Source organism: Uloborus diversus, chromosome 7 (assembly GCF_026930045.1).
Source record: "Uloborus diversus isolate 005 chromosome 7, Udiv.v.3.1, whole genome shotgun sequence".
NCBI classification, from domain to species: Eukaryota; Metazoa; Arthropoda; class Arachnida; order Araneae; family Uloboridae; genus Uloborus; species Uloborus diversus.
Window position 1 is genome coordinate 80,497,625 of NC_072737.1, and position 27,214 is coordinate 80,524,838.

Here is a 27,214-nt window from a genome sequence, read left to right on the forward strand (position 1 = left end):
AATAAGGTTATATCCGAATAAAGCAACCAATTACACGATTGGTTGTTTTGATGATGTCAGTCCCATTGAAACAATTGTTAAAATGTTATTAATTAACACAAATGTAAAATGGCAACAGAAAGGAATAGAAATCATTGTTTAGAAAAAAAGAGAAACAAAGCTAATTTTTACAATAAATTTCTAAACGAAAGAATTGCTTTAAAGAGTAGTTTTAGGATTTATATATCAGAATGAAAGATAAATTAAACTAATTTAAAATAAAATTCTAAATAGAAACCTTTTTTAAGATTTAGACAGCAGCTAAAAAATTCCCTTTTTAAACAATTATTAGAATTTTATTTGCTCACATGTAAAATGGCAACAGGAAAGAAATAAAAATTCCTGTATAATGTAATGTTAATTAACATTTTAATATCTCTGCTAATTAAAGTCGTACAGTTACAAGATTGGTCTTATCTTGTTTTCTTTGGGAAATTTCGAATTGATTGGTACCTGCTTTGACCTGCAACTCGCAGTGATTCTCGAGAAGTTCAATCTTTAGATGGACAGATAGACAGACGGACGTGAACATATTTTAATAGTATGGATGAAAGAAAGAAAAAAACTGATGAAGAGGCTTTATTGTGGCCTTAAAATAGCTATATACAGTGTTTTCTGTATAATTTGTGCTTCATTTACATTGGCTGTTGGTTGTTTTCATGTTATCTATGATTTATAGTTCAACTTTTTATCTGCCATCATTAGACCTTAGCATATTAATTGATTTACTGCAGTTCCACCTAGAGGCCATGCCAGCCTAGTCGGAAACTAGCCCTGGCCTTGGGAGGGCCCCGTGACTTTAACATAAAAGAAGGAAGGAAAAAAGAAAGGATGAACGAAAGAGAAAAGTAGAAAAAAGGGGGGGGGCTCCGAATAAGGGAAAACGTAAAGATTAAGTAAAGTTTACTCTTTTGGTATTTAAGGCACTTAAATACCAAAATGGGCACTTAAAATATAGTTAACTGTTTTCTAGTAAGCAGTTTTGATTCCCCTCCTTTTTTTCTTCTTTTCCCCCATTTTCTTTTCTTTTTTTCCCTTTTTTCTCCTCTCCCATTTCTTTTTTTTTGGGGGGGGGGGCAGACCCTGATTTACTGAAATATCTTATGTTTTTCAACATGCTTTTATTGTTCTTTATTGTTTTGTGTATTGTATTGTGTTACATTGTTCCTTTAACAGTTCAATGTTTTTCATCTCTAGAATCAGCTTATGTAACTGTCAGTCAAGTTAAATCCCCATCCATGACTCTAGTGGCATCAGCTTCTCCTACTGCTAGTCCTCGAGCTTCAACTATCAATACTAGAAGTCCTCATCCCCGTAGTCAGTCTCCCCAGTTTTATGCTGGTAAGATCCTTATTTTAATAAAACTAATGAGCTATTTTTTAATTATTCATTCAATATATGGAACTGAACATTATATTGGTACAGGGTTCCAGGGTTTAAGCTGAGTTTAAATCTTCTCTTGGATCGTGCATTGTTTATTTATTTTGTTTTTTACTCGAGCAAAAAAGAAAAAATGACTTGGTTTATCCTTGTATTTTAAACAATATTTTTCCATTTTTCAAGAAATGCACCTGTAGCAGAAACCCTGCACGGTTCCCATTAGAGGGAAAAATTTGGGTGAGAGAATCTCACCCTTTGTTGAAATTAGAGTGAGACTTTTAAAAATTGAGAGATTAAAAAAATATCTTATTATTCAATTTAACACGCATAACAAAATTGCGAGAGAGGCCTCCATCAAAATATTTTTTGAGTGATTTCTTAAGAAAGTTTTTTAGTGTTAGTTTCAAAAGGAAACCAATAGTGAGTTATTCTATAAAAAAATCAGGTCCTGCATCTAGCAGTTCTGTATTTTATTTCAAAAAAAATATTTTTAAAAGGTAATAAGAAATCACATGTGTGATTTCTTACGCAAAAATTGCAGTTATTACACATTTTGATATGAAATATAGATATGTGTTGTGCAGGACAAAATCTCTGCTTTTCCGTGAAATGACAGTACATTGCTTTCCATTAGGTTTATATTTTAAAGCATTGTTATTTGATTCAATGAAAATTTGGAGTTTATTCCTGCTTGGGAAAGCCACACTTTATCATGGTCACTCCACATTTCCACATTCTCTTCTTCTTTTGAGGCTTTTTAAAAATTTCCTTTTTTATTGTAACTGGCCATCCAAATGGTCAAATGGCTTTTTAAAAATTTCCTTTTTTATTGTAACTGGCCATCCAAATGGTCAAACTGAAGCACTAACTCTTAAAACTTCTATTTACATTCAAGTAAAGACTTCATAAACTTTATAATGAGTCAGAAAACCAGCCCAACATTGTTTTAATACATTCACCCTTCTCTGAAGAATTATGCCGGTAAGAAAATTTAATTAACGCAGCACTTTGAATGATTGTAAAAAATTAATTATTTTCTCCACGTGGGATACAAAAATTATCAAGGCCATAAAAAGCATTAATATAGCAGAAGCAAAACTTTTCAGTTTCAGTTTGATGTTCGTTACTGATATTAAAATTGGAGTAAAACTAATCGGACACTGAGACTTTTTAAAATCCATTAATTCTCTTTACAAACAAAAAAGGGAGGTATTATTAAACTCAATCAGCATTGCCTCACTCGCTGCTCTTGAGTAATTAATTTACTACATCTGCAGCATCATTGGCAAAGATGTAGTTTGAATTGGACTTTTTTTTCACGTAAGAAAAACACAGCTGATCCTCAAACACCTCATAACTGTTTACCCAAGTAATATTAAAGGCAAGAAAAAGTGTTTTGAAATTATTTTCTAAAGGGAAAAAAAGCTTCCTGAGTAAGTGTCTCTCCTGAGGATTTTCTTAACACAGTGTTAATCCAGAATTTACCATCTGTGTGTGTGTGTCTGGAGGGGGAGGGGGCAAGAAAGTCCTTGCATTAAAATAAATTCTGTATTAAGATTTACTGTTTTGTTGAAACAAGAGTCTCTGAGGGGCGCACCCCCCCCCCCCGGATCTCTTTGCTATCTTAACTATTATGATAATTTATGTAGTAATAACAAATGTGTTTATAGTCTTATTTATGAATTCCTTTTGTGAATGTAATCGAATGTGCTGTCAATGAACAAATGGTACAAATCATCAAATGTATGGTATCGGATTGCATAATGCATGTAATGAGATGCATTATCAGGGGTGATTGTGTTCCGGTATTTTACCGGATTTTCGGTATTTACATCTTGATTTCCGGTATCTTCATCTTCGAAAATACCGGAACCATCCTATATTTTCAGAAAAACCCGCTTTTGTAAAATTTAGGTCGATGTTTAATGAAACGCCGAAAGTCCAAATTTAAGACGTTTCGTTTGGTATAAAGCGTAAGCTACCGTCATGTTTTGCAATCTCTATGGTAATTATTGAAGAACAGCTGGGGTGAGAGATGGAATAAAGGCTAGATAAGAAGAGAAAGGAGCGTTACTTGATATTTTCCCCCTTAATATTTTCTTTTCAACATGTCTAATATCGTTTCTCTGTTGCATATCTTAATATACAGATGATGTAACTAGGGTTGCCCATTCCCCCCGACTGCGATGGCACCCCTCAATTTTACCAAGCCCCCTTTTCCCTCAAGAATTGCCACCCACTAATAAAAAGACTTAAATTCTTCTAAATTAATTCCTCCAAAAGTTTCTGTGGTATAATCTGCTTCATGACGATCCCTCCCCTCCCCTCCCCACACAAACACATGAAAATCCTTGCTGTAACTATATTATTAGATTAAATTGCTGAAATATTTATTCACCAAGATGGCCTATGGCTTTTCTCTGTTGTAGATGCTTATGTAATAGGCTTTACAGTCCCCCCCCCCCCATTAAATGTTGAAATTAACGACATATATATCGAAAATATCGATATTTGGAGAGCGATATATCGTGGCATTAAAATTCGGATATCGCCTAGCCCTATTGCGCAGTGATCATACATTCTGCCACTTTTGCCCCAAACTTATTTAATTCTGAAATATTTATGCACTTTTAGAAAATGAATGTAATAAATGGTTAAGGATTCAGATACAATGGAGGAAAATAAAACATTCTTTGAAAAATTTTTATAAATGAGAAAAATTAAAAGAATTTAATTCTCTCCATGCACATGGACATATTAAGTCCGATTAAAACTTCGAGTTTTAGCCCCAACAAATAATTATGTATATAAATAATGTGTGCATACATGTAATGTGTATATGTATGCCCATCAAAACACTTTTTCTTCTTGGAAAAAAGTTCAGGTATTTTTTCATGGAGTCACAATCACCCCTGATTATATAGTTAAATATAATTGCTATGATTTAACAACAGATTTTCTAATGATGTTTAAAACTGAGACTGATTTTAACTAATAGGTGTTATGGATATAAAATCTGGTGCCTTATCAACAACACCAGTGAGCTTGACTCCCAATAGTAAAGGGGACCTAACTTTCTCTGCACCTACATTTCATCCAAAGCCTGTCAAAGTAAAAGCCACTGTTGCAAATGTTCCTGTTGCTTCTTCAGTATCAGTAACTGAACCGGATGGGAAAAGTGGTAAAATTTTTTTTGGATTCTCGTATGAAATAGCAATATATGTGTTCTAAAATTAAGTGCTTTATAAGTAGAAGTAAATTTTACTTGCATCGCAAAAATTTGCATTATAAGAGTAATACTTAACTGCAACCAAAGATATGTCTAGGACAAACTTTTGTTGGCATTTCTGTCCCAAAAGATTTTTCAGCCACAAACGTCACGTGCATAATACGTCTTCACAAGTCTTAATGTGAAAAGCTCCCGCCGTAAAGTCTGAACCCGTCTACTGCCATAGAAACAGACTTAGTTCATTTTCTGCAAGGGTTAGCAAAAGAGGATTTTTGGCGCCATTTCACCACTCGTCTTCTCGCCTTTGTGCTGTTGTACGGGTTTTTCCAACATTAAGCTTCTCTTGGGAAAATGAGACACGCCTTGTTATTATAGCAACAGACAGGCACTGACATCTCAGCGGGAGCTTTTCTTGTTATGGTTGGATAGTAATGATTCAAGTTGTTTTGAATTCTATTCATTATTTCTCAGCAATTGAGATTTTTTTTTAATATAAAGAAAAGGTTTTTGAAGTTTTTACAAAAGAAATATTTGTACAGTAAACTCCGGATTATCAGTGGTCGGAATTAAAAAGTATCTGCGGGTTTTTTCGACCCTTTTTTTAAAACTTATGATTGTAACAATAACATTGTTTACTTTTTGATTTTATATATATATATTGAATTCAATGTTAGCAGATGCAATGTAGCAATGTTTTTAATTATAATTTAAATGTATGTTTGAGTGTTATTAGTATTTTTGAGCTATTGTATGCTCTAAGTATTGTTTTTACCTATTATTTGGATTATCCGCGGTTACCGCGCCACCCTATTTCACGGATAATCAGGAGTTTACTGTATTCTATTTTATACAACTTGGATCTCTAATTTCATTGCAATTGTATTCAATAATCCTTCTTAAGATCCCTCATCAAGTAAACATGTTTGAATTTTTGCATTGTGCCGTATTATCTGCCATCAGAGAGGGCTTTTAGGCTCTTATGTTTTTCTTTTACAACCATTTTTAATCTTTGGTGGAATAAACTGATGTTTTGCATATATTCTTTGAAGTGATATAAAATATTTTTGAAAATGCCTAAAAAGTTTCAAGTTAACATATAAATATTGACTCAAATTTCATGTTAAGTCATTAATTTTCATCATTTTCAAAAAGTTCTTTTTGAATATTTTTAGTCAAATTGTAATGGTATTACTTATCTCTTTTATCTTGAGCCACCACACACAAAAATGTGATATTTTTTGAAATTTTCAGTTCTAGAATTTCTTGATTTTAATAATTTAAGCTAGTTTTTAATGTTTTTTAAAACCTAAATGATCAATTCAAACGGATATTATTTTAGCACAATGCTGTTATGGTGCATCAATTCTTTAGCATCTGATTATAGCTTATCAATTTTTCTTATTTCCTGAGCAGTGAATATTGAATAAGATTATATAATAGTTTTTAATTAAAAAAGGGAGTAAAACATGTTGTAAATTTGATTATTTTGTTTGAAACTAAAATTAAAAAAGTAAAATATGAACAATATTTTTTATTATGTTTGCAGATTAGGATACTCTTAACCCCCTTACCTTCCCCAAATCTTTTTCCCCCTGTCTTTTTTGTGTAAAAATGGTAAAAGATGTCTTTATGTGTAAAAAAGCGTTCTTATTTATTAAAACCAAGAAATATAGTTTTATTTATTTAGTTGAGCTGTAATGGAAAGAGGAACACTTATAACTCTGTTGCCTGATTCCCCCCCCCCCCCCACATAAAAATATCAAGTTTTTCATTTGTCTCTTGATTTTATATTTTCTATAATTGACAGCTAGTTTTTTGAATACATATCAGCGTAAAAACAATGAAAATGGAAAGGTTAAAGTGTTTTTTTGTTATTGTTATTATTGACATGACGTGTGTTGGGGAGGGGCGAAGGCAATTTGTCATATTCTTCAATACTTTTCAATTGATATTCCCACATAGACAATTATGCCATCTGATGAGAGCTTACTCCGTTCCCAACTAAGATTAAGATAAATTAAGCTTAAAAAAGCCTTACATCATTCAGTGAATAACAAGTATGAAACTTTGATACAAAAAATTATTACTTTTGTAGATCTGTCAATCACAAAAATTATTTTATCTTTTAGATATTGAATCAACGTATTCTGATAATATGAAACCTCAGAGATCTTGTAAAGGCAAGCGCTATAAAGAAATGGTTGCCGAGGGTGGAATTCGAGCAAAGAAAAAGGTTAGCTATGAATCAATAACTGAAATTAGATACAATTATTTTCAAAGTTTGAATGGAAATGTTTTATTTATTACACTGTACTGTGTTTGAACATGCTTAACTGAAAATTACCTTTTGACCTCCTTAAATAGCGATAGATTAATGCTAAATAGAATTGGTTTTTAAAAATTTGATTAACCATGTGTACAATACTCTTTTTTTATGCTGTACATGCAACACCAGCATGCAGAATTTTATTATTAAACAAGATCAGCTTGAGCTAACACATACCACATTTCTGTGGTGAAGTGGTTTAGTTTTTCAAGACATTTTAAAAGATATCCTATTTATGGACAAACTAAAAATCATAAAACCCTCTTTTTTGAAAACTGGGCCAAAAATCAGCCAAGTGGAGTGCTGGTAATTAGATAACTGGCTTCTAGTGAATAAGTCCAAATTAATCAAGTCTAATGTTATGAAATGATATGTCTAAAAATATAGATATATGTCTAAAATATGTCTAGAAATGAAATTTAAATAGAAAAAATAGAACAATTTAACTCGGACAAACAACGCTGTGTAAGATTGAACGTTAGAAAATTCGTGAATTGTAAACTAACATGACTATTGAAGAGTTTGAATGTTTTTAATTAAAATTGATTTTTTCTCTCATCCCTATCTTTCAGCCGTCTAAACTTGGATTTCTCAATGACTCATCTCAACAAGCAGAAAATGGCACCTCCAATGAAAATAATTCAGTTTCATCCAAATTGAGTATGCCACAGCTATCTGCAATCACATCACTTCAGAGCTCTGATGAATCCAGTCCGTCAACAACAGAAGAAAGCACCAATGACCCTGCATCGTCCCCTCAAGTTTGTTTCGTCTTGGCCCCCACACCAGCCCAGCTGGGAAGGGCGCCCGGTCAGTTACATCAGCGCAGGTCTTCCGGCTCTCAGGATTCTTGTTCCAAACCTGTCGATGAGGACGCCGATGAGTTTTCTGAAAGTAAAACGGATTCTGTTCCCAACAGCAGTCAACAGGATTTGTTGAGTCCAAAAAAGCCAATTCTAAAAAGGATGATCGACGATGGCATGGATAAGTAAGTTTATTTAGATGTTTTATTATTCTGCAAATTCGTTCGAGAAATTTTTCGAAATGACCATGAACATATTCCTGTTACTTTTTCTCACTTTTGTGTTTCTGAGTTTTGTTTTTTAGTGTTATGTATCATTTTAAATTTGACATAAGCAGCACATAAATTGGAAAAATTAGTTTCAAATAAAATTACTGTATAAACACACCCTTCTAGGTGTGGTATCTATTCTTTAGGCTTTTTCTCAGGCACATACAACTCTCATTTTTTAAAAATTGGGACATCTTGAATAACAAAATTAATTTTCCGAAACATGCCCCCTCCCCATCCATTTACAGTCCAGTCACATTAATATTACCACCTGTTAAAATTTAGAATAACCACCATTCGCAGAGTGGATCACTGTGAGACGTGCAGGAAGAGAGTCAAGATTCCTGAGGGTATTCACTGGGATGCTGAGCCAGGTTGACTCCAGTGCCATGATCAGCTAATCCACGGTGCAAACAACTCCACTTAGGTGATCCCACAGTTTCTTAATTGGGTTCAAGTCTAGAGAATTTGCTGGGGTATATTCATCCTGGTGCTCTTTGAACCATGCACGCACACTGCAAGCTTTATATCAAGTCCACTTGTCTTGCTGGTAGATGTCGTCATCCGGAGAAAAATCAACTTGTATTAAGGGGTGAAGATGGTCTGCAAGGACAGATGCATACTTGTGTTGATTCAGGTGGCGACAGATTAGGGAGATAGGGAAAAGTCAGGGAACTTTATTAATCAGGGAAATATCAGGGAATTTTGAAAAAATAACAAAAATTCAGGGTAAATTGATTAAATGAAGAAAAAAAATATATTTTTTTTGGTTTCGCAAAATTAAGTACCCTAATTTTGTACGAGTCTTCTGCCTATTATCTGTTGAGAAAAAAGTAAAATTAATGAGGTGCGATTATACACTGCCGCATATTTCTGCATCTTTTTTTCTCAACGTCAAAGTATTGAATCTTAACTTATTAAACATTGGATGAACTTCCCATGATTGTTTCTGTGTCTGTAGAGTTGTTTGTTTTATGTAGCTTGAATTTACTTTTCACGAGTTCTATGCTACATAACATAAACAACTCTACAGGAAAAGAGGAAGCCGTCATTAATTCCTTAGCTCCCTTGCCTTTACTCATTGTCTTGAAGTAATTAGCATACTGTAATCATGATTTCAAGAAAAAATCTTTGTTTTTTAAATTAATAGAGATAAAAGCTTAAAAATTATTACTTCATCACATTTTTAATTTAATTGCTAAAATTGAATGTTGAATGAGAATCAACTTTGTTTTTTTGCCATCGTATTATTTGCTGTCGCCTCAAATTATATGAAGTTTTATTTATTTATTTATTTTTTTTTTTGACTATAAAATTCTTTTATTTTAAAACAAAGTTATATATACATATGAAATTGATTGATTATTTTTTTGCATTTCAATGTTGTTTGTTTCAAAAGTAATCTAAGATTCCCCCCCCCCCCCCCCCCCAGCAAATAAGAAAATCATTTGAAATTGAGTTACTTTGTGTACATAAGTATTTTTTAAAATTATTCTTGCAGCAATAACTATACCACTTGAAAATTTTGTTCAAAATTATTTCTATATAAACTTTTTAGTTTTACCATGAGTAGATATTTCTTTAAATGTTTGTAATATTTTTGTAGAATTCTTATGTTAACTAGTTACTGAAAATAAAGTATAATTGTTTTAGACTTCCTCTAACATTTCCCTGTAGATGATTTAATATACTATTTTTAGTAAAAAAAAAAGGAGCATCTTTTCAAAATATATTTTTAATTAATAGCATAAAAGGTTTTAAACACTGCATTTTATATAATATGCAATGGTTTTCAAGTAGGGAAAAGCAAGGAAACTATTATCATTGGCAACGTAAATCAGGGAAATTTGGTGAACTTAGTCAGATAAAAGTCAGGGAACTTTTTTTCACAGTTTCTGTCGCCACCCTGTGATTCATCATGCCTTTGACAATGATGAGTGCAGCATGAAAATATTCCCCAGACCATAATACTTTCTGGCCCAGCTCAGACCCTTCTAGCAACTGTTGCAAGCTGTTTGCTTTTAGACGTTTCACATTATACACGACAGCCTCTATCTGTTCAATGGACAGACGAATCATAAAACGTGATTCGTCTGAAAAAACAGCCTCTCTCCATTCAATGGAAGTTCAGTTGTGACACTGATATGCAAATTGTAACTTTTGTCACTGATGAATAGCAGTCAGCATATATGAATCAATCTGGAATCTGTTGTAGTGGCATGCAGCAGCGTTAGCTGGACTCTTGATGTAGACACCGTTGGTATCCCCTAGGTTCAATTGGGCAGTCCTTTCCTCAGTGGTTATGTGTCTATTCACCCGAATGCATGACTGCCATCATTCACCTCTGCCATCTATGGCCTGTGGTACACCACATTTGCCATGTCGCTGATTTTGGAAATCATTTTACGATGCATTGTATACGTTTACCACTGCAGCCCGCTAATAGTTTGCAAGTTTAGCGGTTTCAGTAATGTACCTTTTCCCGAGCGTCAATGGTCATGCTCTTTTTGCCAGCAGATAAATTGCTTTGTTTCTGCACGGCAACAAGAACTGAAATTTTCTGAATGATTACAACACTTCATGTATCCACCAAATTTGCTGATGACACATTTGTTGTGGGATTGGTTATTTAACGTCGACTTCAAAAATAGGCAGTGGTCACATTAATATGACGGGACTATGTAGTATACCATCAGATGGGGTGAGTTTGTGACAACAGGGCTGAGATGGTGTCAAATAGATTATGGTATAACTATGAAACTATAAGAGATAGGATGCTGTTTTCATAACAAAAGGTTTGAAATGTGCTGCACACTTTTTATCATTCAGTTACTTTATCTAACCTACTTGTATTGTTATTGGTACATATGATGTGACACAATCCTTATATCACAAACTCATCCCATTTGATGGCATACATAAAATGCTCAAGGTTATGTCATATTGACCCTTATATAAATATTTGATGATGAAAATGAGAAATATTTCAATACATTATAAATATAATTACTGTTTTTAAGACACTAGTTTGTTATTGAGTATGATAGGGGTGCACATCTGGGGGGGGGGGGGGGGGTTATGGCGCAGATTGTGGCATTGAAATTTTTTTTTGGAGGGGAGGATGTTTTGAGGGGTATTTTTCTCTTGGGAGGGAGGGGCAGGCTCTTGCTTTTGGGGAGGTCTTTGCAATATTTCAGGAGGTGCACCCTTGCTCTTACGGAGGGTGGGCACCCCTGAATATGATTACATTGAATACAAGACATAAAGCAGTAATTTGTCAAAGCTACACGAAATGTTGTTTCGATATTTCATTTGTGATCTGCATTTTTCCCTTCTTTATACTTGTGTTTTAAAATTATAGAATGTATCTGAAATTTATTTGACCAATGTATTTTTATGCCAACAATTCCAAAAAACTAAACTTTGTCAGATTTTGTACATTGCCGTTCATCTGTAAAAAATTTGTTTTATGAAGCGTAAACCTCAAGCAAAAAAGTGTTTGTGCTGCTAGAGTTTTTTTTAACTAAATTGTTTTAAAACATTTTTTTGTTTTTTGCTTTTAGGGTTCTTGAGCAAGTAGACTTTGAGGCTCGTTTTGCAAATCTTCCTCAATTTAACCCGGAAGAATCCCCCTCTGCTGCAGCAGCATCATTGCCAAATAGTCCGAGGGCTTTTGTAAATAGTTACAGGAAGAAAAGAAGACTCTCTAGTATGTATTTATTTAACTTGTTTAATTGACTCTTATGAAGCAGGATGAAATATTTTATGATCCCTATTAGATCCATACTTGATCCCACCTCGATTCAATGCTGTAGATAAAAAAATTGTTTGCATTATTTCTTTTAATACCTCATTTTATTTAAAAACAATTCTTTTAGCTGCTCAAGATCAAGACGAAGTTGAACCAGTAAAAAGTCCTACAAAACCAAAGAACCAATCCAGTAGTTCAGAAGCTGGTACACCAAAAACACCCAAAAGTACAAAATTTGAAGGAAACAAGTTTTTTGGGCCAAATTTTAGCATAGAAGGTAATTGAGTTGCATTTTGTTGATTATGATGCGGTTTTGAGCATGAAATTTCAATTATTTTCGGGTTTGTAAGCTTAGTTTAATTATTGAAGTATTTCTCAGTTGATTAAAAATGAAACCATTAGCAACTTTTGCCCTAACACCTTACGGGTGTTGTAAAGTAACAGTGTTTTCTGTCAATGGCTGTCAGCTTTCCAGTAAAGTGTTCATCATAAAATCACTTCAAACTAATTTGGAGGTTGAGTTAAATAAAAACATCTAAATCAAAAACTAACATAGATTAAAAGATACAATACTTGAAACATTTTCAAATGCAGATTTGGGTTTATGTAATTGATTTAAACACAAAATTACTTTTCAAAATTAAATTAGTTTAGTACAAAATTAAATATTTTAAAATAATTAATATGAAAATCGTGACATAATAGATAATCTTTACTAATAATAAAGCTGAAAGTCTCTCTGTCCGGATCTCTGTCTGTCAGGATCTCTGTGACATGCATAGCGTCTAGACGGTTCAGCCAATTTTCATGAAATTTGGCACAGAATTAGTTTGTAGCATGGGAGTGTGCACCTTAAAGCAATTTTTCAAAAATTTGATTCTGTTCTTTTTCTACTCCAACTTTAAGAACATTTCCCCGTGTGCAAAATTATCATAAGATGGACGAGTAAATTACAAAATTATCACAACGAGGAATTGTAACATGGGCAAGCCAATTGGCGAGAAATTCATAATACATTATTTGTAAGCAAACAAGCGAACCAAAAGACCTTTAAATTTTCTACTACGGGCAAAGCCGTGCGGGTGCCACTAGTAACTTATACAAAAAAAAAAAAAAAAAAAAATACTGTGTATGTATTAGTATTTATTGATTTGTAGAGTGCTACTTTTCTAAAGTGACTAGAACAAAATTGCTTAAAATGTGAGATCATACAGTTGCCTTGAGTGATCTTTTAAAATCATTGTCATGGTATGAGTGAACTTTTGAACCTTTGAAGCATGATCAAAAAAGTACAATCAAGAGCTCAAACACAACAAATTCTTTTAAAACATAATTCATTGTAATTTTCTTGTATTTATTTATATTTATCACTTTAAAAAAAAATCTTAAAACCTAGAACGTTAGCAGTTAATGTGAAAACTTGAAAAGAGGCAATTTGAAATTTTAGAGAACTTGCGTTCATATTCTGCTCAAAAATTTATTTCCTAAGCTATATTTTATCTTATATGAAAAAGTGCTTTTCATTACAGTTCATTCATATGTTAAAGTTTTAGTCTACAACTTCAAAGGATTCTCCCCTCGCCCTTTTGTTGAACTCATAATTTTGGGTAAAATGGAGAATTTAGATCTACTGCTTGACTGGAGAGTTTTAATGTATGGACAATCATAATTTTTTGTTTTATTGATCAGTGATTTTATAACTGAAAACTTATTCCCCTTTGCCAGTTTTCATTATGAGAACTTTTGGATTGACATTCTTATTTATGATATTTCATTCATAAAGTTTTCTCTTTAACATGTGAAGAAATGAAGACAATTTGAATTTCAATAAACATCCTTACAAATGAATTTCTCAAAATTCACATATTCTGCTAAAATGAATCATGTACTAAGTACAGAACTAAATGTTTATTAACTTTTCTATTGAATTTTAGGTTTTATTAAGCACAACAAATTATGATTGGACAATTAATGGCAACAATTCGTGAAATTTAAGAGAGTGCTTTAGTAAACATTTTTAATACTTGCAACAAACAGTTATAATAGCTAAGTCATATTCAGGGTTCGAAAATATCATGATATTTTTGAAAATATCTGATATTTTGATATGTATCTGATATTTTGATAAATATCCAATATTTTCAATTAGCACAAACTAAAGTCTTCAAAATAGTAAATGCATCCTCAAATCACTCTTTATTTTCTTATATTATAATTACAATATATAGATTTAAAAACTAATATGTCTTTCATTATTTATATTTAATATTTCATTTTACATTTCTATCAATTTTAATGGAGTTAATTTAGCATTAGCTGCTTTACTCATTTTCTTCTGTTAGCTACTAAGACATTTTCTTTTTTTTTCCTAAGCAATATTTAATTAGGCACTTTTAATATGAATTAAAATTGTGACATTAAGAATAATTTTATGAATAGAAAATTCGAGTAAAAATGGAATATTATATTACTTTGTTGTATTAATGATGTATTATACATCATAAAAATATAGTATATAAATTTTTGGTTATTTTTAACAATAAATGAACACTATTACTATGATTAATATGAAAATACCATAGATGAAAAAATAAATATCGAAAATATCAAAATATCATGATATTTTCAAAATAAATATCGGATATATATCATGATATATATCGACTGATATATATCGGCAACCCTGGTCATATTGCTCTTTTGTTACAGATTTCATTGAAGCTGAATGTTCCAATGCACATTCACCACGAACTCCGAAAACCCCCAGTGATGCTGAGAAAGGCGTCTCTTCTCAAAGAAGGATATTAGATCACCGTAGGCACTTAGTGATGCAGTTGTTGAAAGAAGTTGGATTGTTTCCCACAGGTAAACTATCAGTTTTATAAAATACTTAATTTTCTCAGAAATCACAAATTGCTTACTGTTTTCACTTGACCGTTGAATGATGTACGTCCTTTGATTTCCTTTTTTCATGCTTATAATGCAGGCTTCCATGTGCTTCAGAAGCGAATTATTTATTAACTAGCTGCATTGCCCAGCTTTGCATGGTTTACTTTGAAAACTAAAGTTATGTCAAGTGACGCATGTTCAACAATCAGGCTTCAACTGGAGGAAAAAAATTACTATAAAATTTCCGGTCAAAATATTCATTCTCAAAGAAAAAAAAACGGAAAATCAAAAGTTCCCGAAAAAATTAAATGCAACCCTCTGTAAACAAATAAAATCCTTTAGTAATAATAAAAAAAAAGATAAAATGCCAAATAATAATCAAAAGGGGAAATTTTTACCCCAAAACAAAAACCAAAGTTTATTTAGTCACAGCCAAGAAAAAAAAGTGGCATTCTTCTGAATTCTAATTTAAAATGAGATTGCACAAACGATAACTTTCTGATTTAAAATTTCTGTTCCATTAGCCTTAGCAGTGCTTTTTAGTTTTTTCACGGTAATTTTACAGCCTTTTTTTTTGGAATTTGAAGGCAATGAGTGAACTCTATGGGTACTTTTTGCGGGCTTTCAAATGGCGCCAAAATCAAACTGATTGGATAATTATTTCGGGCAGAAAGAGCCATTTAATACCATTTTTGGGTCCTAAAATTAAAATTCGAACGTTTTGGTTTTTTTTTGGCATTTAAGAACCCCTCTATGTTCCTTTTCGGGTGCCGAAGTACCTTCCTGCCTAGTTTGGTCCAGATCCAACGAAAACTGTGGGACATTTGTATATGGAACATACATATATTCTCTGTTTTATTTATATAGATGAACTTCTGGATTTTACTCAATCCTTTTTATGCAAAAACAATATCCAGCACACAAAACTAAAAACCAGCTCATAACATCCAGCCCCTGGCATTCATTTGAATTTCAACCTCTTGAATTCAAACTAAGGTTGCGATAAAAACCATTAGTAGAAATCAGAAACCTAACTAGTAAGGTCCTATTGCAATTCGTGATAGCAAAAAACGTAATTTGCATTCAAGATCTCATATTCAAACTATTTTTTTAACTTTATTTTTGACAAAATTATTTTTTGTTATTTAAATTTTATTTAGCATTTGGAATATTATTAGTGTACATTTTACGATTGTTCTGTTCCTGCCCCTATTAAGCATCAAGGACACATCTCATTTTTTTCCTCTTTAAACATCAATCTTTTCTGTAACAATCATTTGCTAGACTTGTAACATAGTATGAACATTTTAGAATTAGCTAAATAGTAACAAATTAGGGATGCACTGATAAGCAAATTGGCCTATTATTGTTTAATCAATAAAAGGCTGATTAATTACAATGATAATGGTTTTCTGATGTACTGCATTTTCCCTATTTATTTAAAATTATTATTATTTTTGAAATAATTTCAACTTTTTGAACTTATTTATTAGTTTGTTTACTATGACAGATATATTTTTCTTTGTTTTCGTATTTATTTTTTCAAAAACAATTTTGCAAAATTTTGTGCATCAATTTTCTTGTTATTGTTAATAACATTAAGTCTGTAAACTAGAGCCAAAAATGTAAGTATTTAGTTTTCAACCCTTAGTCAGTAGGCACTTACTTTAGTAATGACTTTTTTTTTTATCATATAGTAACTTCATTTAACCCCATTCTTTAATCTTTATGAAAGTTGCAAGGCAATCTTAAATCACTGTGCTAAAAGTAGGATTGTGGAGAAAAGGGTTAACATGACATGCTTAACATAGTATAAATGCGGAATTTAAAACGGAAAAATTGAACTAAAGAGAAATAACATTATTTTAACTACATGCAATATATCAGACAGCCCGATTATCACATCCAAAGATTGTAGTTTTGTTTTTATTAGAACTCTTTAGTCTGGAATAGTGAATAACCAAGCTGGAGGCTGATGTCATCTCATTAAAGCTGACCAGTTTGTTGACACTCTAAGATTTAATTAGATGACATCTGTCTCCAGCTCGGTTATTCACAGGGTTCGTACGCTCCTTCAAAACTCCTCCAATACTCCTTCATTTAGGAAATTTTTTTGAAGGGCCCTTCAAACTAATTCATTTTGGTTTGATCTCCTTCAAAACTCCTTTCTTAGTTCAAGACTACATGATCTTCCCTATGACAGTAACTTAAATACTTCGATCAGCAACTTACATTCATCACAAAGGCAAAGGTATAATGGGCAATTATAATGTAGTAATTTCGTATATTTATTTTTTCATAAAAATGTGATTTATATATTGATCATAGAAGTTATAAAAGTTGAAGGTAAAACTATTATTAGATGACTAAGACATTTCATAAATGAAGTAAACCATGTTTAAATGGTGCTTGGCCATTTTTTCAAGTTTTACAGGGTTCGTACGGGTCATGGAAATCCTGGAAAGTCATGGAAAAAAAATTAACAAATTTCAGACCTGGAAAAGTCATGGAAAATTAATATTTTCATTAAAAGTCATGGAAATGTATTTAAAGTCTTGGGCAGTAGTAAAGAACAGTACAGAATTAAAATTTAGAATGATTTAACCGTATTGCATGTAGAAGCTAATAATACTTGAAAATTGAACGATCTCAAAAACAAACCTGAGTTTAGGAATCCTATTGCATCCGCTTCTGTAACACTTGCCCGTCTTTTTTTGTAATGTGATTTTACTGCTGAGACATCCCTAATTTTGAATTCACCATTATTTTTAGAATTTCTTTTATGTTATATTCTGTAGTAGTGGGCTTAGCATGTTCCTGATTTTACCACACCCACTAAAAAAGTGCAATTTAATTGCATCCGAGTTTATTTCAACCACTTGTAATTGTGTGCTCTTAATTTGTGAAAGCTTTAGAAAATGAAGACTTTAGTCAGGCGATAGAATATACAAATAGGGGAATTCTAATAGTCAAACAGTAGTGTCCAACGTGCAGCTCGCAAAATTGATCCATGCTTCCAGCTGTGATATCGCTGGTTCAGAAAAATGAATTTACTGACTAACATGACTTTACTTCAATGAATGAAAATACTGTCAAGTTACATGGATGATTAGAAGCACTGTCGACACCAAATGGCAATATTTTTTTAAAAAGTAAATTTGCGATCGGAAACTTAGTAATAACTCATTCAATTTTTGTCCCATTCATTACTATTTTGCCCTATTTACTAAATAATTACTAGGCATTTAAACATCAGTATATTGCATTCACTATATTTTTACGTAACTTAAGTTTATATGCTAAAGACAAATTATAGCTTATTAGTTTCTGCAGTGTGCACAGATATTTTTTAGTCAAGTAAGTGCTTTGATGAGGTAGTGGCATTCATGTAAAAGTTTTGCTAATGCCCACTTACAAAAATTGGCAGGTTTGACATTAAGTAGTACCATTCTCTTCATTTAATGAGGTCATGAAAATTTTTATGAAGTCATGAAAAAGTCTTGGAAAAGTCATGGAATTTTTTCATCCGAATTGAGTATGAACCCTGGTTTTATGATCATTGCTCTCAGCTGAAAAAATCAGTTTGTCTAAGCATTATTTAAATATTTAAAAATACATAAGCAGCTGTACAATATTAAGTGATTGCGTAAAAAACAATTGTTTAGCAAATCACAGTTATGATATTGTAAAATGAGTCATCCACAAGTGATGTCATGCCTTGGGGAGACTGGTTCATAAAATTGTGACAAGGGGAAGAGAGAGGGCGACAAAAAGTAACATCACGCAGTTATTATAACAATATGTTTATAAAAAATATGACATGTGACAAGAGGAGGAATAAGATAAAGTGTGACACTTTTTGATAAAGGGGAAGGGAGTCAAACATGTTGGGAAAAAAAAGTGCGACATAAGACAGCCCGTTAGTACTCCTTCAAAATCTCATTTTACTCCTTCAAGACTCCTTCATTTTAATTTTGAAATTGAGTACGAACCCTGATTCACTATTCCAGACAGAGGATTTCTAATTAGGACCAAACTGCAGTCTCTGAATGTGATAATTGGGCTGTCTGGTAAATTGCATGTAATTCTGCCTTAGCCCTGGATCAAGGACAGTAACTTACATCTAAATTGTTTTAACTATCAATATTTGTAAAAAAAAAGAATCTTTAAAACTTTTTAAAAGAAAAATATTTAATATTATTTTATTGAATGAAAAGTAGTAATATTAAAGGAAATTGTAAAATGTATGTTATAATTTTATGTTTTAACAGCTAATACAATTGCAGTGGTGTTTTGTTTGAATTCAAGTATTACTAAAAATGTTTGGGGGATGTGGGACTGCAAAAATGTAATTATTGTGGATCTTTATTTCATTGTATGCATTAGTTCAATGAATATTTTAAAATGAATGAATTAACTTTTTGAAAAAAAATCATATTTTATTACTTATTATCATCTGTTGCAGAAAATTACATTTATTTATTCATAATAAACTCTTCCAGCATTGTGTTCTAGGCATTAAAAGTGATTTTAATTTTGAAAAAATTCACCTGATTAATTAATATAAATTGGACAGTAACAAATAATCGGCAAACTTTACCAATGGGAAAAGTAATAAAACATGGTATATATTTTTCATTTTTATGATAGCATTTTTTGTATTGAGTTTATAGCTATTCCCTGTCCGCCTTTTCTCATAAAATTTTTCAAAAATGTGAGGCCTAGTTTGGTAAATTAGATGGAAATCTAACTAATAACTTGAAAATCATTACCTCAAGTATTTGTAAAAATAAAACTCAAACCAGGGCCGGATTTGCAAGTGTGGAGGCCCCTAATCAGGGTTCGAAAAAATCATCATATTTTTCGAAAATATCCGATATTTTGATATACAGTCGAGTCTCCGTATAGCGAACACTCTATTTAGCGAAGTTCTCTATATAACGAAGCATGTTTGGTGACACTGAAAGTTTCAATAAAAAAAGCATGCAAATCTGTCTCTCTTTAACGAATATCAAATGGCCAAATTTCTCTATTGCGAAGTTTTTATGTGGGAGAAAGACGATGTTTCCGAAAATAGAAGTCTTTCTTCTGGTGCTTTTGTCGAGGATTACTCATACTACAACTTTCTTATCTTGTCTTTCATCATTCCTTTCTTTTTGTCACTTGTGTCGATGGAAGGAGAGAGACTTGAAAGGAGGAGGGAAGAATTCCCAGAGGGGGTGAGGTTTCTTGGAAATGTGTTGACCGGATGTGGTGTGATGGATTCTCACTTTTGAACTGACGTGCACATTTCGCTCATTTTCATCTTGCTCTGCAACGTGCTGCGTTACTCAAAATGTCGAAGAGAAAGTGTTTAACCATAAAAGAAAAAATTTCACTTCTCAATGATGTTGAAAGCGGCATCAAGAAGAAAGATGTAGCCACAAAATATGGCATTCCTGCTAACAGTGTATCCACTATACTAAAAAATAAGGATTCCATTTTAAGTAAAGCTGGTGAAGTAGGGAATTCCAATGCAAAACGAGTACGATTGTGCGTGTATGACGACGTCGATCAAGCTGTTTTAAAATGGATTCATTCCGTGCGGGATCAGAACTTACCTTTGTCAGGTTCGCTAATTAAAGAAAAGGCATTGCAGTTTGCCAACGCATTAGGCTACTCGGAATTCCAAGCAAGTGTTGGATGGTTGGACAAATTTAAAAAACGTCACATGTTGGTGCACAAAGTAGTTTCAGGAGAAAGTGTTGATGTGTCGGATGAAAGTTGTGAGCAGTGGAAAAATGAAGTGTTAAAACCGGTATTAAAAGAGTACCAGCCAAAAGACGTGTTTAATTGCGATGAAATGGGACTCTTTTTCAAATGTCTCCCTGATAAAACTCTTACTTTTAAAGGAGACAAGTGTTTTGGTGGAAAACGTAGCAAAGACAGAATTACAGTATAGGTTACTTCAAATATGACAGGGGAAGAAAAGCTGAAGTTGCTAGTTATTGGGAAGAGTAAAAACCCTAGATGTTTCAAAGGCATCAAATCCTTAGAAGTGAACTATCAGAACAGTAGAAAAGCTTGGATGACAGGCGAAATTTTTGAGAAGTGGTTATTGGACTTGGACAAAAAGTTTGGGAAAGAAAAAAGAAAGATTGCATTATTTGTAGACAATTGCCCATCACATCCACCTGAAGTGAAATCCAAAGTGAAGAACATAAAACTTATCTTTCTTCCTCCAAACACTACCTCGAAATTGCAACCGATGGATCAGGGGATAATTAAAAATTTAAAAGTCTACTACCGAAAGCGAATTTTGCGAAAAATGATTGCCTGTGTTGAAGAAAACCAACAGTTTTCTAAAACATATGTAGACTTGAGGACTTGCATTTCAGAATTGTCTAAAGCTTGGCAATCTGATGTGAAAGTCACAACAATTTCCAATTCATTTAGAAAAGCTGGATTTGCGAAAGAATTTTCATCAGGAGAACAAGAACAGGAGTCTCACGTGGACAGTGAGCCAGATGTTACAGAAATTTGGGACGGTTACCGTGAGAAGAATAGTTTTACAGATGATGTCAGTTTAGAAGATTTTTTAACAATAGGGAAGTTGCAACCTATTAAATGTTCATATTTTGGCTATTGCATATTGTTAATTGACCCTCAAAACTAAAAAATTCACCATCGCCGAATTTTAAAACACCGTGGTTGATTTTTAATGAATTTTTAAAAATCCACGCGCAAAAGTGCGCTCTTCTGAAACGTCACGAGTCTACGTCACAGGGCGCGAATGGGCAGCCTTCCGCCGAAGATCCCTTGTTTTCGCTAGGGACATTTTGAGCGCGCTGATATTTTTATTTTTTAGAAATTCAATAATCCTTTTGAACACACTATGGAGGCCAGATTCGTTAAAGCACAATCTAAATAATCTTCCTCAAATAATATCAATGGTGATATTCGAATATTTCCGAGAGGATGAGAGGTTTAATGTTCCAGAAACGCGAGGAGATAAGCCTTTTACGTTTCATCTTCAAAGTCGAATGCACGTTCTTCGATTTCTCCCATGACATGGGAACCGGTTCGCTAGCGTTTCTCTCCTATCGGACGTCACTTCCTATGCCATCTGACGTCACAGGCGCTTGAACTTTAAAAATTAATTTAAAAAAAACTACTTATCGTATCGCAAAAATTTTTTCACCTATGATGTTCATACATGTTACTCTATCATATAAAAATAAAATTGAAAAATCGAAAACTTCCCTATTGATGATGGTTTGTCAACTACTGGTCATTTGACGGAAGAAGAAATTCTGGACTCAATTGTAATGAGTAATGATGACAATGATGAGGATGAAGATCAAGATACGGAAATAAACTACCCATCGAAACCATCCACATATGAGATCAGAAAAGCTTTTGACACCATTCGTTGCGGATTGCAATACCAAGAAGATGTTCCAGAAGAAGTGTTTAAATCACTTCACTCTTGTGAAGAATTTTACGAAAAATGTGTTTCAAAAGTGCAGCAAAAAATCACGGACTGTTTTCAATGCAAAACTACTGTCGTTGACGAAATTTAGGTATGATTTCTTTAACCTATTTATGTAAAAATTTACTAAAATTCACCAATTGTGCAACAGATGCAAGTGGCATTCCTAATTAAATTTTAGTTAATTAATTCATTTAGTTTTATTTTTTAATTTGTTACTTATGTTAAATTAACTTCAAAATACTCAATATTCTTCGTGTTTTCATGTATATAACCTTAAAAAAAAAAAAAAAAATTAACTTAATGTACATGAAAAATTAACCATAAAAATTTACTACTTTCTATATAGCGAAGTTTCTATATAACGAACCTTTTCAAAGGTCCCTTGCGACTTCGTTATGTGGAGACTCGACTGTACTATCCAAATATTTTGATATATGTGTATATATCCGATATTTTCGACCGTGAAAGTTAGGATATTTTGTAAAAAGTTTTCATAATTATTTTTTTACCACTATTATTTTCATCTAATTGTTAACAGAAAAAAAATCAATATTAATGTTTTTTTTTCTTTTTGTAAAGCCCAAGCAACAGCACAATTTCAGCATGTGCATCAAGAAGCTTTTCCGACCAAGAACACTCTACAACTGAAAATACGTGAGGTTCGCCAGAAACTCATGGCCCAAAGTTCTGGCACTCCACAACCTCCTACGACACCTACTGGTGTTGTGGGAGGATTAAATCCTGGCAGTGGTAATCTTACTCCTAGACTGGACACCATTCCAGATGCTGCTGTTCGTTCAGGAACGACAACATCTCAGCAGTTTTTAACTCCTAGCCCAATGTCATCAAGTAGCAAGTCCCGCCCAACAGCAACCCCTCCTTCTCTATCCACTCCAAACGATGGGAACAAGAGTGTTTGTCCGCAATCAAGCTCTTCTCAAGAAAAACTACTGGACATGCCAGTAAGCTATGACCAGAGCTGATAGAACTATTTTAATGCACACTTTTCTTAAACTGAAGCTGAATGCTTCGCTAAAGGCAAATATTGATGCTAGTCATGTTTTTGAGGACGTACCGCGAGGTCAGGCTTAAAGCAACCTCCGTGTAAGGTTTTAAAATGTTTTTGCTTTAGTCTTAGAAAAATCAGCGATCTTGTTAGAGTATTTCATATTTTCCTCGGAGTTAGAAGTTCACTTTTATACACTCAAAACTATGCATGTATGAAATACATGCTGTTACAATTCTAGAGCTACAACAGGTGTGCTTCAAAAATCAAATCTAAATCACCATATTTTTTGAAGCATTAAAAAGACATGGTTTTGCAATTTATAAAAGTATTAAATTTAATTCCTGAATCTTATTTAAATGATTAATTGCAGTTAAAATATTTAATCTTATTTCAATTTTACATTATGTTCACAATTTCTATATTGCCTTGCATTACAAAAATATAACATTCAATATTGTAACTGCTAATTCTAATGATTTAAATGTGTTAAATTTATTTTTGCATATCGTCACCTCAGAGCAACAGTAAGATATCTAATCCCAGAAATAAAACTAAGATATCTTACTGTTGCTCTGAGGCGACGATATATATTTATGATATATTTAAAAGTTGTGTTTTTATTAATTGGCTAAATTTTTTTATCAAAAAATTAAAATTTTAACTTTTTTGACTAAATGTGTTATCTATTTCAGACTTTTAGTTCTCTATGAAATTTTATCTTGCGTTGAGTTATGCATTATATACCTCACTTTGTATTTGAAATTATAACATTATTTCTGCAAATGTGAGTGGGTTAGTGTGTGTTTATAAAATAAGAAATTCTATATAGGTATACATATTGAAATGCTATTTTGTTGTAACTGTAGTAAAATTATATTTAAGTTCACAACTATTGAAAACACTTATTAAAAAAAAAATACAATGTTCATATTTAATATGAATTTTTTCATATTCAAAGGAAATGTTTGCAATACAGCTGAAATATCTTAATTAACATTGTGAGAAAAATAGGTATTTCTTGCGTGTATATTTTGTATATAAAGATTTTGATAATCATTTGTAAATTGCTTTGTAATATGTTATGTACAGATACATAAGATGAATTTGTCACCAAATCTAAAATTGTTTGAAATTTTCGGGTAGGGGCAAGAGAATTGGCTATCACTAGAACACTCTTCTGCTCCGTAAATTGTTGAATGTTCATCTTTTACTTGAGATTTAATTATGTTTTCATCTCGTCCCTCCAACATTAGGGCAACTGGCGTTTCTAATTCCCGTCTTCACATTAGTTTATACAAATCTTATCTCAAGTGGTTTACGCATGCAAAGTACAAATTTTTATTTATCCTTGAGTTTAAATTAATGTCTTATTAATATTAATCTAATGGGGCAGATGCAAATTTTGCGCTTATGAACAATTTGAGATTATGCAAGCTTCAAAGATGTTCATGATGTTTCCAATGATTCTTGTACTTTCATTTTTTATTTTTTCTGCTTTTTGCATCTTCTTTTTATTTAACAAAAATCTGTCAAACAAATAACGATATTTTTATTCATTTTTTTTTTCAAACTCCATTTTGTAAAAATTGTTTCTGCCCCATTTTAATATATTATAATGCTACAAGAGGAAGTTAAGACAAAATTTTTAAGGAACTTTTTTTCAAAAAAAAAAAAAAAAAAAAAAGGAAAAATATTGATTTAAGACTTAATAGCCTCTGGTTATATAGATCACACTTATACACATTTCTATTTTTTTAAAAAAATCTTCTACTAAGATATTTGTTAATTTTTCTATTTTCAAGATAATTCATCCCTACCCCTCAAAATAACTTTTGTGGAAATTGAGACTGAAATGTCAGTTTTCTTGAATACAGTATGAAAGAACTATTGCTTGATTTACTGTTTGCTTTTATCCCCATTATTTCTATTTTATTCATGTTGGAATTAATTGCCTTCTTTTCTTTAAGTATAAACATGAATTACTGCCAGTACGAAATCTTGCACAATCATCAACCTTGTTTTAATATCTTACATGTTATTTTAAATTCTACTTTAGCCGAGTCTTTTTTTTTGCATTATTGTTTACATGATAGTGTATGAAAATTACTGTTTAAGTAAGTTGGTAGCATATTCAACTCTTTTTGTTTAACATCACAAAATAAACAAATGTTTGCATACTGCATTGTTTGCAGCGATAAAAACAAAATTATTATTTAATTTAAATAGCAGTACCTTAGTAGCTGAAAAATAAAATAATTTATCGCTTTAATAAAGTAATTCCATGTTCTCTATTTATGCTTATTATCAAAGATATTTTGACAAAAACCAAACTCTTATTTACAATTTATCAATGTGAATTCTAACCATTTCAACCTAAATTATATGCATTTAGACTCAATTTAACGAGTTAAAACGACACTCTTGAAACACAAACTTCAATTTATCTCGCTATAGCTATGTCAACATTTTTATGGGTAGATATTAAATTAGTGATGGCTGATTTTCAGAAGCAAAAATGTATTTTTATTTCATGTAAATATTTGTACAATGTTCGACTTAATTTCAGAAAGTTTGCAGTATTTGAGCTTAATAAAATACAGGTACTCTGCAAGTTAAACGTTTTTATATTTCTGAAACACACACTGAAATTTCTTTTATGCTTGTATATTGGCAGCTGAATTGTGTTTGTTGTTGAGTTTTAAATATAGTCATTAATTGGCAGAGTCATAGGTCAAAGAGGGGAATTTTAAAAATTTGTAAATACGATGTTAATCAATTGTTATGTATAAAATTGTAGAATACAATTGTAGATTTTAGTATTTATATACTTATGGTATATGTATGATTGAAAGAGTGTTTTTAGTTTCTCGTTCTGCTCAATTTCCTATTCAGAAATGAGCAAAATATGGCAATCTCATTGTGTGGAGTTACATTTTGCACCATTTTCATTTGTGATAAACTTCTGTTCCACTCTGCTCTTAAAGGTGATTCGTTCAGAAAAATTCAAAAATCCATTGTAAAAAAAAAAATAACAGTAGAATTTTGATTATCTACCTAAAGTAGCTAAACAAATAGTGATAAACAAAGATATCAGGGGAAGAAAATCGAAACACAATGTGTTCTTTTCCCAAATGTTTCTACTATGGAAAGCATCTATTATAATCAACAGATATCTATTCGCAGTGTACAATTTGCATCTTAATGATAACTAAAAACTTGGTGGAAGTTCATATTGTTTGTCTGCGGATTTATAATTATAATACAAAGCTCAATAAATTAATCAAATCAGTACAAAACTAATTAATGTTAGAATGTGCAATAATTTTGAAATATTGACTATTTGTTACAAATAATGTTATAAAATATTTTATGACAGTTACCTAATTTGTTCTGTTTTCAGAATGCAGGCAGTCTTGGCCAGGACAGAATGTCTGTACAATAAAGCTTAATTTTGCGAATCTGAATTAATTTGTGACAATATTTTCTTAACAATCCTCCCCCCCCCCCCCCCCCAACTAGCTGCTTATCCTTAGAATCTTGACTTAATTACATCACTTTACCCATGATTCTTTCAGTATTAATTTAAAAAAAAAATACTGTCTAGACTACAAATATGTATTTTAACTTGCTAAAGGTTTTTCAATCTTGCTTCATGAAACTTTTTGGTACTTATGAAGTGTTAACAATAATATTTTTCCCAAGCACATTTTTCTGCTGCACTTTGGAAAATGCAGCAAAAGATGCATTTAGTAACTTTTGCAAAACTTAATGAAAGGCAATCATAAAAAAAATGCATAAATGATTTTAATACAAATAGTAAATGTATATTTTTATCAAAACTAAAAATATTAGAATTGCCTGTGATGTACTTGCTATATTTTGTTCGATTTTGTACTAACACACATTTGTTTAAAACCAATTTACGAACGAATATTTTCCCCTGGGTTTTTCTTTTTGGTTACTTTTACTGTTAAGTTTTTTTTTCTTTTAATCCTTTTAACCTAACATTTATCCATTTTATGCTATGCTAAGTAATTTTTAATTA

At 31.8% G+C, this 27,214-nt stretch overlaps 1 protein-coding gene across 1 annotated transcript in view; it reads left to right on the top strand.

Moving 5' to 3' along the window:
- The window catches only part of LOC129226758 (protein capicua homolog), a 73,534-nt gene extending 49,980 nt beyond the window's left edge, over nucleotides 1-23,554 (top strand). The window contains exons 10-16 of the mRNA XM_054861388.1: nucleotides 1,237-1,380; nucleotides 6,778-6,881; nucleotides 7,547-7,962; nucleotides 11,610-11,755; nucleotides 11,925-12,074; nucleotides 14,507-14,662; nucleotides 22,740-23,554. Of these exons, the coding sequence (XP_054717363.1) occupies nucleotides 1,237-1,380; nucleotides 6,778-6,881; nucleotides 7,547-7,962; nucleotides 11,610-11,755; nucleotides 11,925-12,074; nucleotides 14,507-14,662; nucleotides 22,740-23,143 (1,520 nt within the window). The 3' untranslated portion in view covers nucleotides 23,144-23,554. The remainder of the gene's footprint in view (nucleotides 1-1,236; nucleotides 1,381-6,777; nucleotides 6,882-7,546; nucleotides 7,963-11,609; nucleotides 11,756-11,924; nucleotides 12,075-14,506; nucleotides 14,663-22,739) is intronic.
- Nucleotides 23,555-27,214: the final 3,660 nt, after the last annotated feature.